Below are 14,328 nucleotides of genomic sequence, written 5' to 3'. Positions count from 1 at the left end.
CATGACCACATTGCTTCTCACTGAATCCCTGTGGAGCCCCTGAGGACACATTTTCTGTGGGGGCCCTGAGGAACAGGGAGCAGGGTCCAGATCCAGTTATTGCAGTGACTTTCATGGATCTGGATTTCAAGGCTTGAGGCTGAGCAGAAAATTAGAGCCGTATTCTTAGCAGGGAGCTGACTGTATAGCAAGCAACCCCCTAAAATCCACGGTCTCAAAGATAAGATGACTTGCCCAAGGTTACACAAATCATCTGTAGCTGAACCTGGAGCTGAGCCTTCATCTGCCGCTGACGCACCTCGACTGCAAAGTGATCCTTCCTCGAAGGACCTACACATTGTGACATGATGAGACGATGATGCTTTTTATGGTCAGATGAAAGATTTAATAAGCTCTGTGTGACAACATCTGCTGAGCAAGGAAGCACTTATTTTTTTAACCCACAGTGGTTTTGGGCGCAGGGAGCAGGCAGGAGGTGGATGAGGAGACGGAACACGGTGCTTGCAGAATGGTGGCTGGGTGGGACTGGGGGGATTCCTTTTCCCTTCCTTTGACTAATGTTACCTTTCTCTGTCTGAAGGACGGCATGAATTGGGTGTGCAAAAATGTCAATGCTAAGAAGAAATAAAGCATTCAGAGCTGCATGGAAATGGAGGAGCGGTGGGAGCAGAATTCTAGCCTGAAAACACTAATTTGCTGCTTTCTGACCAAATGTTTTTCCATCTGTGCACAGCTACAGCTGTTAAAAGAAAAAAAAAGAAAGAGAAAAAAGGGAACAACACTGGTTAAAACCTACTGCTGGATTTGGAACTTGACCTGCTCTTTAGTATCATTTTTTAATCCCAATAAAGGAATTCTATATTTCCTCCCTATGCATAAATAGTATTAAATGTCTATTTAGCAAGCAAGTTTGTAAGCAGAAGCAAGACTGTGATTCAGTGTGGTGCAGAGGGAGTGGTGAGTTGCTGTAGTTGCTTAGATGCATAGGACCTGCCCTATACGTGCAGGTCTGCGGTTGCTGAGGACACACTCAGGTGTCAGTCACAGCTTCCTCTCAGTGACAGATAAAATGCGGTTGTGTTACCAATTGTGGGTAGTTTCTTAAAATAAAGCTGCTAAGGAGTCATTTGTGTAATGAGGGTAGAAGACTTCCACACATTCCTATAGCCATAAAAGAGGAGTTTGATCATAACGAGGCACTGTTGCATTGCGACACCGCTGAAGAAGGGAGGGAAGGGTTATATGTGTATAATTGAAGCTCTTTACAGTTGGAATAATGCAGGATGAGCGTGCCTAGGGCTTTTCTCGCAGCTGAAGGAGAATTCAGCCTAGCATTTCACCTTGAGCCAGCAAAAACGTGGTTCCTACGTTCAATAAGTTCCATGTGTGAGATTAGTCTTGATGTTGAACAATCCCTGTTGATTTTCCCTTGATGTTAAGGCAACTCTGCAGCAAAATGCAATTAAGTCCATGATTACTTTATAGAATGAGATACCAGGTCCCAGGTTTCCTTTTTGAAATGTGCAAAATATATTCTCCTACCCCCCCTTCCTCAGCAGGCCTTGCCTAGCCCTTCAAGGGACTCAGGGACTGCCGCACAGCAGGCTGGCTGCCCAGGGCCCGCGGTCCCTCCAGGATTGTCCTGGTGGAGGGTGAGGATGCTGATGAACAGCAGATGGGAAGCGCTCTTTAAAGCGAGGATTCATTCTTCTCCAAACTGGCTTTGCTCTAAAAGGATGCAATTGCTGAAATAGGAAAGGGAATGTGTTTTCCACCTCCTCATCCCCAATTCAAATCTAGCCCCAGCTGACAGTGAGCAGGAGTCATTAGCACGCCAAAGCAGCCATGTCCTGCATGAAGCAAGCTTGGTGACTCCTGGGCCGGTTTCTAATGCACAGATGGTAAAATAATCCCACTGCCCTGCTTGCCAGCTTTGTTTGCTGCCTGCCTGCGAAAGGCCAGAGTATGACTAGGGGACTGCATTACCCCTTCCACCTCTTGGAGACAGACCGGCGGGCATTGTGGGGAAAGCTGCATGTACTAAAGCATGTGGCTTCACCACGCGTCAGCGAGTTGACTCATGGACCCAGGCAGACGGCTGACACCCCTGGAGCTCCCAGCTCTTTGCTCCTCCCTTCCCCTGGACGTCTCCACCTCATGGCAGAAACATCTGCACTGTACACGAAGCAGCCTCTGGCTGCCTGTATGTTACAGCCCCGCAGGTTCAAGTCATCTGGGGCCGATTCTGGGTCCCCCCATACATCAGGGTGTATAGTAGTGTTTGGAGGTTGATCTGTGTGTAGCTCAGCTGTCTGTGCTGTGGCTGGGGGCAGAGGGACAGCTGGGACAGCAACTGCTTTAGCAATCCAAGTTTAATCTGCCTGCGTCCGTGAGTCAGCACCCTCTGAGTGCATCTGTCTCCAGTGCCGAGGCAGGACACGCATGCCGGAGTAGCACAGCCTTGCTTTAAAATCCAGACGACTGAGGAGGAGGGGGAAGAGCAGGCTCAAGTGAGCTGTTAAGCAATCGCTAATGACAGAGTGACACAGCTCTGGCTCTGCATGGATTGAGTAAGGAGTCCTACGATGAGGAGAGATGCTCATTTAAACAGAGCTCCTTCAGTGACTCCCCAGCTGCAGTGGCTTATCGGGAAGCCCAGGAATCTGAGCACTGTGTATTCCTGGGTCAGCCCAAGGAGGATAATGCATCCCAGCAGCTCCTTTACCTTGCAATTAATGCATTTGCTTGATGCAAGCACTGTAAAGAATTGCAGCCCTTTCTTATAAGCATGCTTTGTGCTGGCTGGGTGGCAGAGCTTTGTGAGAGCTACTCCTGAGCTTTGGATTTGCCTGTACTGCATGCCAGATACAGAGTGAAATGCTGGGGTACCCCTCCTCTGGCCCAGGCAGGATGGAGCAAAGTCCCTTTGGGGGCTTGGGTTTCGATCCTTCTCACCTACAAAGGAGTTGAGTTGGTGCTTCCCTGCTCTCTACGTTTTTACCAGTGGCAAACCTACCCTGTGCCACAGTTCGCTTTCTAGATCCAAAAAGCATCCAGGAAGGTAATTTGGGGTTTTTTTAGGCTCACACAAGTTAAACTTGGAAACATGTTTAAAATAAATATATAATCAATTTTCCTATCGCTCCAGTTTGGGAGGAAAAATTGCCTTACTGAACTCAGGATCCAGAAGCGTTTGCTGGCTCATTCATTACGTTTGTGTGTAGCTACACATACTGGTTGTGCTTATCTTTACCAACCAGAGCTTCACCTGTAATCCAGTAAATTAATTGGGCTTATCTGCAGCAGGTAGTAAGAGGAAGACCATGCTAGAGCGAGCTGTGCTGGCAGGATGGAGTTGGAGGGTTAAAATGACCATAATGCAAGTAAATAACCCTGCAGTGATGGCTGTAACTGCGTTTTGTATTGTAAACATCTCTGTGTATCCACCTGGTGAAAATGTGAAAGGATTTGAGGTTCTGTTCACTTGCTGCTCCTTATCTGAATGTATTTACATCTGCTGTACCCTCTGCAGGGCTCTCCTCCCTCGGTAGCACCTGGCTAAATACCACCTGCAAAACTGGCTGGGGTCAGCCCAAAACGCCTGCCGCTGTGCAGAGAAACCCATTCCCCTCTCCCAGCCCTTCAGCTTCCCTTTGGCTTATGGTAACTGCATACGCCAGGCTTTGTCCTTCCAACCCTCCCTGCTTTGCCCTCCTTTAAGTGAGATTCAGGGGAAGCAAACCAACCGTCTCATTGGTATGGGAGGAGCTCTTCCACGCGTCGCATCAATTCATAGATGTTTAAAGCCGGAAGGGACCGTTCTGTTCCTCTCTCCTGACCTCCCTCCCGCATAACACAGCCCATTAAACGCCACCCCGCCGGCACGGTGACTTGTGGTTGAACTAGAGCACGCCGGGTAGGAAGACACCCAGCCTTGATTTAAAGGCTCAGGGTGACAGACAGATCCAGCCCAGGCCTCGAGAAGCTTGTCGCAGGGGTTAATCCCCCTCCCGCGGGGAGTTTGCCTTGCTTCACTTTCACATCATTAAATGTGGTCTTACCTTTGCGGTAGATGAACGATGCCTCTCCTGCCCTGAACGATGCCTCTCCTGCCCCTCCGTGTTCTCGGGGGGGCAGAGATGATGGAGAAGTGAAATTCTCCAAGGGCACATCAGGAAGCAGGAGTCCAAACCCCCGCGCTGACCACGAGCACTGTCCTCCTCCGGCTGCAGCTCTGGTGGAGGATGTCTTCTCTCCGTGCCCTTGGAGAATGCCTGCCTCATGCAACCTTCTCCCACTTTGGCCCATACCAATACTGCTTCTTGCACATTAATGACCTTTTTCTCTGCCTAAATTGTAACTGATCACTAGACTTTTTCTATTAAGTGTACTGGGAGGAGACCAGCCCGCTCCAACTCGCCTCTGCCCCACAGGGCTCGCTCCTCTGCAAAAGCAAATGGCGGCGGCTGTTGCATTCCCTGAGCTGGCCGGGTCCACACAAGCTCTTTCTTTTATGTTCCCTTTTTGAATTTCACCAAAAAGGAGTATTTGCAATATCTGGTCATGTTGTTACTCAGTGTATAATTTAGATGTCTTTGTCAAATAAAAAAAAGAAATAAAGTTTAGTAGAAACACAACTCGTGTTTGGGGTGATCCTTTTGCTTCCACAGGCTCATTTCCCAATGGCCGGCTGAGGAGCCGCCGCTCAGTCTGCGGAGCTGCTCTTCCACCACTCCCCTCCGTCTCCCCATCAGAGACAGTTGCCAGTACTAGAAGTGGTCAAACAGTTGGAAGAAGCCTTTTCCCTTTGGATTTTCACTTGTCCAGAACTCTCGGAAAGGCCAGCCAGCGGGAAAGCCAAACTTTGGGATGATCTTCTCGTTTCAAAAATCATTTCATAGGTTAAAAAGCAGCGTGTCAGGGAACACGTTCCCCACCGACCTGGCAGGGAAAGGGAAGGGGAAAAAGAAAAGCAGCAAACGATCTGGGTTTGGTTCAGGGTTTGGAGGGGGTTTAGAGGGAGGGAAGTGAATTCTGGGGTTGTTCCTTTCCAACTAATTTGACTCATTACTGTTCCAAGAAGCGAGAAACCGTTAGAGCTCTTTAAAGCATCAGCTCCCTCCCTGCACGGCTGGGATGCCTGGAATGCTGTCAGAGCCGCTGGAAAAAAACATTATAGATGGTCACACTTAATTTCTTTTCTCTCCTTTTTTAAGGCACTCTTTATACCGAGCCCTGGTGTTTTTTCAGCAAAGTAGGAAATACTTTTTTTCATCTCGTTTTGCCTAATGGATTGGATGCGAAAAATATTCCTCTGGCAAGTGAACACCCTGAGAGTTGTTTGACTTGTCACGACTTTATGTATCGGCCCCGGAGGCCCCTGCCCCTGAAGCTGCCGCGCTTCCCCTCTCCTGGTGCTGTTTACGGAGGGACACGCTGTAATTTATGGCGGGGCTGGTTGTGACCTTGCATGCGTCTGCTGGGGCGAACCGCAGCGCGCTTCCCTGCACAAGCCCCGCTTTGCATGCACAGGATGAATGAATTTAGTGCTCCCGAAAGGACAGGGAGCCGAGCGGATTGGCTGTGGGGAGGGGAAAAAATAGTAATAATAATAATCCACAGCCTGGAGGAGAAATAAACACTGAGGGTTTTGTTCCTATTTGACCAGTGTTTCCCTGAGTTTATGGCCTTGCACTCGCCTTTATCAGAGCAGGGAAATCAAATTGTCTATGGCCTTGGAGCTGGAGCCACAATGGGCATCACCCAGCCCTGCCGTGTTCTGCTGGACCAGTGGCCATGGAGTGCTCTGACCGTGCTGCCCAACCACTGGGCACCCCCTGCGCGCTGCACTGAAGCTTTGTACATTTATTGTGTTGTGTTTAAGGTGGACACAAGCTCGCACCGCAGCCCTGCCATTGGCTTCTGGCTGAATCACAGCTTCGGGCTCAGTTGGCTGAATTTGGGCTTGTTGGGGTTTTTATTGCAATCTGTTCACTTATTTCCCTTCCCAGTGCTGATTGGAAGCGAAACTCCTGTAAAGCTGCAGTCCGTGCTGGGGGACGCTGTCAAAAGCTCACTGGGAGCAGCATGGGATGTGTGGGGTGCCCCCTCTGCATCTCCTGTTTAGCTGGCTGACCAAGATGAATATCTGTATCCTTTTAATGGGAAAAGTACAATAAGTAAAACCCCAGTTGGAAGAGGAGGGGTTGGAAGGAGCCCCTCTGCTCGCAATGTGCCGTGACAGCGCGGCTCCGAGCCGCAGCCTTATTGGCAGCACGGCCAGGCAGCCAAACACAGCCCCGAATAAACAACCCTGTGAGCAAGGGGAGCTGTCAGGTAGGGTAGGCCCCAGGTCTGAGCTGCGTTAGGCGCTGGCAGAAACGCCCTGCAAATAAATCATCTGGATGAGAGGTATTTTTAAATAGAAGTTGTCCTTGCTGCTTGGCTTCGCAACCTTTATTTTGTGCTACCGATGGGAGGCGAAGCCTGCGAGCACTGATGCTTCCCTGGCTGGCAGGGGCTCAGGGTGCTGAGGGGGTTACTGATGGGGACAGCAGGTCCCCCCACGCTGAGAGCATCACCCATGGGGTGGGGACCACAGCCTGTGACAGCTGGGTCCCCACTGACCAGGCAGTCTTGGGGTGGCTGATCCAGCTGTCCTGCCGCGGCTCCATCACTGTCCCTGGTGTCAGACAGGAGGATTTATATGTGTTTTGAGTTCATTTTTATAGCCAGCACCTGTGAGGCCAGCGCCAGGCAGGGATAACCGAGGGGGCCAGGCCACGGGGGGCTGGGATGGCGGCGTGAGCACGGAGAACTGGGCTGGGGGAATGGGGAAACCGAGGCACGGCAACCTCAATGTGCCTTGGGGTGATGCTTGGGGCTGTAGCTGGGCAGGGGGCTGGGACTGGGGCTGCTTTTGGAGCCAGGGCAAGATCCTCAGCTCTGGCAGCCCCGTGGGGGCCGGGGGAGACACGCTGAATCGGGTGCATTCAGCGCGGCACAGCTGGTGCGGGCTGCGGAGCGGGGGGGCTGCAGTTGCTCCTGACACTTTTGCCTCTGAATGTGATGATAAACTCCCTTTCCCGATTAGCGCTGATCCCTCTGCCTCCAAAACAGTTGGCCCTAATGAACATACGGCCCAACAGCTGTAAGCGGTTATACATATGCATGGATATATATATTTATCCCCCCCCCCCCAGCCCATCCATATATACTGGAGATCACAGCTGTTGCTATTCTTCCTTGCAATGCAGATCAGACGCTCTCTCTCTTTGGAGTCTTACTTGACCTATTTTGCAGGCGCAAGATTTTTTGTGATGATGATTTCCCCAGTTGGTGCTTTTGATTCTGCCTGAAACATCTTGATTGAAGGCAAACAATGGCAGCTCCGGCAGCCGGCAGCGCCCCGCACCCCCGGCAGCCGCCACGCGCCGGGGGGGACCGGGGACCTGCCGGCTGGTCTGTCCCGACCTGCCTCCTCCAGTCCCCCTTCCCTGTGCCCACGGGACACGGCGCTGCTGCCTGGCCCATCAGCTCGGACCTTGAGGCTTGTGCTGGTGTCCCCATCCTGTGCCACCTCCATCTGGGCTGTCCCCTGCTCAGCCCTGAGCCCCTGTTCCACCACCCCAGAATCCTTCAAGCCCGGTGGTGATGCCCCTTGGGGTGCCTCAGCTTTAAGGCCAAGTGAGGAGATGGTTCCAGAGCTGGCAGGAACAGCAAAACCCCAGTGGCTGCTGCATCCCGGAGTGCAGCGATGTACTGCAGTGATGGAGAATTTGAAGCCCTTTCCCCAAGGACCCCAAGTATCTGCTTGTGGCCCAGTGGGGCTGGCAGGGAGCAGCCCCCAAAGCCACCACAGCCATGTGGGGTGCCCTAAAGAAAGCCCCTATAGTTGCTGCATCCCAGCGAAGAGAAGCATCCATCCGAGTGTGCACAAAGACATTTCTCGTTTGGCATTTTCGTTTGAAGCTTGTCCTTCATCTGGGTTTAAACAGCAATTCGGAAGTTCTTGTCCTGGTCCAGCTGGAGGGACCGGAGCAGGAGGCAGGATGGGATGATGGAAGGCAGGAGGGGAGGATGGAGGGATGGAGGGGAAGAAGCCAAAAGGAAGTTTTTAAAGCACTAAGGCTCCACTTTCTGCCTTCATCCTGGGCCTGGGGCTGCTGCAGCCAGAGCAGAGCTCCAACCCTGTCCCTATCCCTCCATCCCAGAGACGGTGCAGCCAGTAGATGCCAAACCAGGGGCTGCAAAACACCAGCCATTAGGGTCGCTCCATGTAAGGGGCACCCCGAGGTGCCCCACCCTGCCTGGCCCCATCACGGCTGTGTCCCCTGAGCCCCTCCACGGCTAAAAAGAGGGAATTACTTTAGAAATACTTTAATTTAGAAATACTTTTCTTTAAAAACCCCAACCCAAAACCCACAGAGCGACCAATGATTCATCTCAGGCAGCGAGTCTCTTCATTTATTCATTACGAGATAATACCCAAATCTGGCTAATTAATATTCCTGCATATTTTCCAAGGGCTGATGAGGTATCTTAAACATCTCGCCGAGATGGGCTTTCATATTTATAAGGGTTGATGTGCAAACTTAAATTGATGCCGTCTAAATATACCCCTCATGTATAAGCATGGGGCTCTGCTCCCAGGGTGCCAGGGGGGTTCCCTGGGTGCACACCCCGGCTTGGAGCAGCACCTGGGGGCTTGGCGGGTGGGAAAGGTTCCCATGAGCTGGGGTGTGATGGAGCATTGTCCATCTTTCCATAAGGATGTGAGGTCTGTTTCCTTGGGGAAGGGGAGCGGAGCGCAGCAGCACTGACCCGCTGGTGGTCAGCAGTGCTTTGGGGCACACAGCTGGATGTGCCGACAGCCCCCGGTGCAGGCCCTGCAGCTTCCTGCCGAAACCCTTCTCCAAGGTTAAAAATAGGACTTGGTTGCAAACTGAAAGCCTGGTTTGCATTTGCCCTCATTATGTTGATTGCTTATTTACATGTATGCAAATGGGGGAAGAGGCAGCGGCTCCTCCACCTGGGGACCACTTGGCATGGCAGAGCCTGAACCCCACCGGGTAAATCCCTGCTGAGGGATGGGCCACGGCGCTGCCTCCCGCTCCCCTGGATCAACCTGGAAATGAAGCATCAGCCCCTCCAGATGCACTGATCCGGGCATGACCTGCCCCGTGCCCGGTGGTGGCCGGAGGGGTGGTGGTTGCTGCTGCCTCCGCCTCTCCCCTCACCCTGCTCCGCCAGATGTGCGTGTCCAGCTCCAGCTGTTCCCCATCAGCCTCCCCCGAGCAGCCCCGGGATCCTTTTTCCACCAGGCCCCACGTCCTTCATCAGACACCAATTTGGTCTGGCCCAGCTGCTCATTTTTCTTCCCGCCGCGTGACATGTTTTCACCTGGCTCCTAATCCGTCTCTTTCCATTCACAACTCGAGCTGTTTATGGATGTGCCTCGGCTCCCCCTGCTTTTCCCACCCCCCGGACAGGGCCATCCATCAATAAAACCCCACTGAGCACCGGAGCGTGGAGCATCGGAGCATGGAGCATCATTGCTTCCCCTCCCAGCGACCCGGGACACTGTTAACCCAATGGGGCTGAGGGCACACGTTCCTCCCACCACTCAGTGGGGTGACCCTGGGGGGACCGTTGCCTCCATCCCCACCACCAGCAGCAGATGGGGTTTGATGGCATGGTGCTGTGGTTCCAGGGTCCTCTTCCTGGCTGGGAAGGGTACAGGGGGGCCATGGCACCAGGGCTCTGTCCCCACTGTTTTGGGGCTGCTCCCTCTTGCACAGTCACAGAGAGCCCACAGCAAGGACATGTCCCAAGCCTTCGGGGGTCACCCTGTGTCCCATCCCTATCCCCATCCCCCTGACCTACAGGGACAGGTGCCTTAATGCCGGCAGCTGTCCGGTCCCACAGGAGGAGGCAGCTGTGCCGAGGAGGAAGAGGATGGTGATGGTGATGACAGCTGGGAAGGCAAAGCTGGAGGCACCAAGCACAGGGGCTGTGCGGTGCGGGGTGGCCCTGGCTGTGCATCAGGGGCTGCTCCTGGATCCCCCTCCACAGGGAGCGACATCGCTCCTCTCACCCCTGTCTCTTTCCCTGTCCCTCCTGGGGCTCTTCCCCCTTCTCCCAGAAGCTGGACACATGGACATGGGGGAAAGCATCACAGGGTCCCTGTGGAGCATCCCACCAGAGTGCTCTGCTTGTGACCAAGAAGCAAAGCCCCAAATATCCCAATGGATTGGGTGTTTCCTGAAGTGTCTGTGCAGGATGGGGCTGGGATAAGCCCAGTAGCACAGTGCAGCACCCTGTGCACAGGCTGGCACGGACACAGGGGTGGGGGGCACTGCCTGGGAAGGGGCTCCACTGGCACGGGATTTGCTGCTGCCTCCCTCGGGCTTGGATGGGGGGAGCTGGGCACAAGGATCCCCTCCCTCAACCCACTGCTCCGCTGGTTTCAGCTCACTGAGACTCTCTTCCCTTCCTGTTTCCCACCAAAGCAGCAAGGGGGGAATCCAAACCGGAACAAAACCAGGAAAAAAATAAAGGAAGCCAAGCCCAAAGAGCACGATGGAAAAACCCTCATGCCCCTAAGACACTGCTCTGCTTTACAAAGTCAGCCCCAATATCCCCAAATAAAGAGCTCACCCCTGCACAGGCTCAGCCAGGCCAGCCCATGGCTCCACTGTAAGCTCTGTCTGAAGGTTTCCTCCTGCCCCTTGCCATCCTTGGCTGAGCACAGAGGGTCCGCAAACCAGCCTGGTTGCTGCCAGCACCCACAGAGCCCAGGGGCACTGGCGATGGAGCCTCAAGTGCTGGGTGCTGGGGCTGCAGTGTGGCCGGCACGATGGATGCCGGAGGAGGCAGGAAAGCCACATTCCCCATCCCCAACCCCATCCCCACCCCACAGTGGGGATTGTTCTGGAGGCTGCGGGCAGGATGCGGCGCAGCCGGCTCCACGCCTGACTCATGTCCTCACCGGCTGGGAGGGAGCCGGCGGGGAGACACGGCTCCAGCACCCTCCCCACGGTGCTGGGATGCAGGACGGGCGCTGGTGGGGACCCGCTGTCACCCCATCCCAGCGCCGCTCCCTCCCCAACAGCCGCGTGGAAAATGCCCATCATCAGCACCATCGTTGGAGCGGTTCCTTCCAGAAGCAGATGGGAGCTTCCCGCCAGAGCCGGTGTTCCCGGGGGGAAGAGCTGCAGCAGAGCGAGGCGTTTGCACTAAGTGATCACATTTATTTGAGTATTTTGTGTGTGTGTGTGTGTGTGTGTGTTCTAAAATCGGTTACAGAATAAATACCTGTGCCTTATAGCAGGAAGTCCACTTTCTTTTTATACAAAGTGCTTGTTACAGGAAGTTGCATCAGCGATAGGCAGGAGGGGGGGCGCTGGGCCACGCGGCCCCTCCCGAAAACTAGAACAGGTTCTTGGTTTATTTATTTATTCGTGATTTCTTTTTTTTTTTTTTTTAAAGTTTCTTTTCCCTTTTTTTTGTTTTTGTGGTTTTTTGTTGGTTTTTTTTTCTTTTGTGCATTAAATTTCCTGCCATCGTGTATTTACAAATCTCTGAAAGAAGGAAAACAACAAAAAAATGCCAATATGGATGAGAAGTGGCCTCGTAACACAACAAAAAATAATCAGCCTTTTAAAATAAAAAAAAAACAAACAAAAAAACCCAAGGTAACAAACCCAAAATCTACATTTCATATGGAATCAATGCTGGGAGGTTTTCTTTTTAAAAAGGGAAAGAGAGGGGTGGGGAAAGAGGGAAAAATGGAACCAAACCAGAATAAAAACGAACTTGGAGATGTGGGAAAAGAGAAGGTGCCATTGTCCCTTCTGGAGTTTTCCAAAGGTAGAGAGGAGCAAGGAAGAGCACAGACCCAGATGCCTGACTGAAATCCCCATCAATTTCTTCTCAATAATTTCTCCCTCGTCTTTTCCCGGCGAGGGGCGGGAAGGACTTTCCAAAATTAAATTAAAAAAAAAAAAAAAGAGGAATTAGAAGGAAAAAAAAAATTATTATTTCATTTTAAAAGGAATTAAAAAAAAAAAAAAGAGAGAGGGAGATGAGGGAACAACCCTCCCCAAAATCCTGGAGGGGCGGGAGGCGGGGAAAACATTGGGTTTGATTTCAAAGGGGGTGGTGGTGGGGAAGAAAAGCCAAACCAAACCAGACTTCTCCCTCCGAGCGCGCCACGGAGCGGGCCGTGTGTGATGGTTAACTGGTGACGTAGTGTTTCGCCGACGGCTGGCCGTACACCCTATAGAAATCCTGCCGCCCGTGCTGCTGGGATGCGTCAATCCATTCCCTCACGGCAAGTCCGGGGAGCGACTGTGGGACGGCAGGGGCAGGCGGCAGCGGGTGGGAATACTCCTGCGATGAGACCGTCCAGGGGAAGTGCCCCGACCGCGGGTAGGGCTGGTGCCCGCTGTGGTTGGACACGGAGGAACAGTAACAGTTATCCACGGAGCAGACGAGGATTTTGCGCCCGCCGTACTGGGAGAGCACGGACTGCTGAGATGACGTGGTGTTGGGGTAGTGAGATGGGTTGAAGACGGAGCCCGAGTGCACCGGCTGCGGGCCGCTGGGAAGTCCAACTATGTGCTGCGTGGAGCTACAAGGCACCATGGCTTGTGCGGACTGCCCCTCGCCAGCCGAAGCGCCCTGGCTCATGTACTGGCTTGCCACAGTCCCGGACGATGGCTCGAGGAAGCTGCCCTCGGGAAAGGCGGTGGAGTGCTTGCGCTTCTCCGCGCCGGAGTTGCTGACAGTGCAGGGGTACATGGGGATGCTCTGCAGGAAGGGGACAGGGGTGCTCAGAGGACCTGCACAGGAGAATGGGAGAGAGGGACTGCATCAGCACAAGCTCCAGGGTGCTTTGGCTGCTGATCCCAACCTGCAGCAAAGCCCCGAGACCCATGTTCCAGCCCCACACGAGCAGAGGGTTCCCCATCCCGCCTCAGCAGCAGCACACTGGGCACACCATACGCAGGTGAAGTTGCAGGTTCCATTCTGGACCTGGCCAGCAGGCTCGGAGCAGCCCCAAGCACTGCTCTGCAAACACTGCACAGGCTGGGCCCATGCACAGCTCGTGACCATGGTCTGTAACAGGATCAGAGCGGGACAACCTTTTGGGTGACAAACCCAAATCCCCTTCCTGAGCACCCCTAACCTTCACAGGACGTGGTCTGCTCCCAGGCATGGGCTGGGGGCTGTAGGACCACGCTGGCCCCTGGCCATCCCTGCCCAGGCACCAACCTCCAACTTTCCACTGACATTTCCTGCTGATGGCCAGCCCCTCTGCTCTGCCTCCCCTGTGACACACAGCTGCTTCATAGGCCAAGGGAAATGTCCTTGGGAGAGCCAGGAGCTGGCTTCATGGCATCTCCATGCCCCTGCTGACCGCAGAGGGGTTCCCACAGGTCCCTGCATCCCAACGGCTCTCCCCACGCTATTGTATGGGGATCCACAGGACACCCAGCTATGGATACAGGAGGCAGTGAGGTCCCATGCTTCCCCCTGGCACCCTTCAGGCTTCACCCACCTTCCAGCAACTTCCTGAGCTGCTTTTCCTTCTTGGCAATCTCGTTCAGGAAGAGCTTGGAGTTGAGGTGGCCGATTTTGGGTGGGGGCAGGCTGCCACCTGTACAGTTCTGGGTCCTGTTGGGGACCGTGGGCAGAGAGAAGAGATGTGAGGGACAAGGTACACTCAGGGGAGGGTCAGATGGATCCTTCCCCACACCCCCCCGGGCCAATCCCCTTCCCTAGGGCAGCAGTGTGGAGGGCAGCAGGGAGCTGGCTCTCTCTGATGGGCAGAACATTCCCTGTGCAGCTTTGCTGTGAAGGTCCCATGCCAGGACTCACCTCCCGCAGCCCCTGTGTCCCACCACGGCCACCCCAGCTCCCCTCACCTCCGCTAGCGCTGGCTTTAACCCCTGCCCTGCCTTTGCCCCAGCAGAGCTGACTGAGCCTTGTGACCCAACCCATCTGCTCCCACTCTGAATGGGGTGCTGGGTCACAGCTTTGCTTTTCCATAAGCACATCACTGTGTTTCCCCGGTCCAAGGGGAAGACTTGATTCAATGGCTGCAGGAAGGGATTTTTTCATCCTCCCAGACAGAGAAGGAAAGCGAGGCACGAAACACGCATCTCCCAGGCCATGTAGCATCCCTGGCCCTAGTCCTCCTCTGGATATTGAGCTGTTGCCACCCTGCAAACACAAATATGCCCTTTCTCCCCAGCACACTTACCTGTCCATTAAGATTTTCACAGACTTGGTGTTCTAGGAAGGGAAGGAAAAGATCTGGTC

At 53.7% G+C, this 14,328-nt stretch overlaps 2 protein-coding genes across 3 annotated transcripts in view; one reads left to right on the top strand and one right to left on the bottom strand.

Annotated features, from left to right (window-relative positions):
- The window catches only part of ARL3 (ADP ribosylation factor like GTPase 3), a 30,127-nt gene extending 25,490 nt beyond the window's left edge, over positions 1-4,637 (top strand). Inside the window, exon 6 of the mRNA XM_030487007.1 lies at positions 581-4,637. Within this exon, the coding sequence (XP_030342867.1) occupies positions 581-628 (48 nt within the window). The 3' untranslated portion in view covers positions 629-4,637. The remainder of the gene's footprint in view (positions 1-580) is intronic.
- A 6,594-nt stretch (positions 4,638-11,231) lies between these two features.
- The window catches only part of TRIM8 (tripartite motif containing 8), a 29,526-nt gene continuing 26,429 nt past the window's right edge, over positions 11,232-14,328 (bottom strand). For both annotated transcript variants that reach the window (XM_030487446.1, XM_030487447.1), the window contains 3 exons: positions 14,270-14,301; positions 13,565-13,680; positions 11,232-12,845 (listed from right to left, as the gene is read on the bottom strand). In XM_030487446.1, coding sequence (XP_030343306.1) covers positions 12,238-12,845; positions 13,565-13,680; positions 14,270-14,301 — 756 coding nt within the window. In that variant the 3' untranslated portion in view covers positions 11,232-12,237. The remainder of the gene's footprint in view (positions 12,846-13,564; positions 13,681-14,269; positions 14,302-14,328) is intronic.

Source organism: Strigops habroptila, chromosome 5 (assembly GCF_004027225.2).
Source record: "Strigops habroptila isolate Jane chromosome 5, bStrHab1.2.pri, whole genome shotgun sequence".
Taxonomy (NCBI): domain Eukaryota; kingdom Metazoa; phylum Chordata; class Aves; order Psittaciformes; family Psittacidae; genus Strigops; species Strigops habroptila.
Note: the sequence above shows the minus strand (reverse complement) of the source record. Positions and strands in the feature narration are given on the sequence as shown.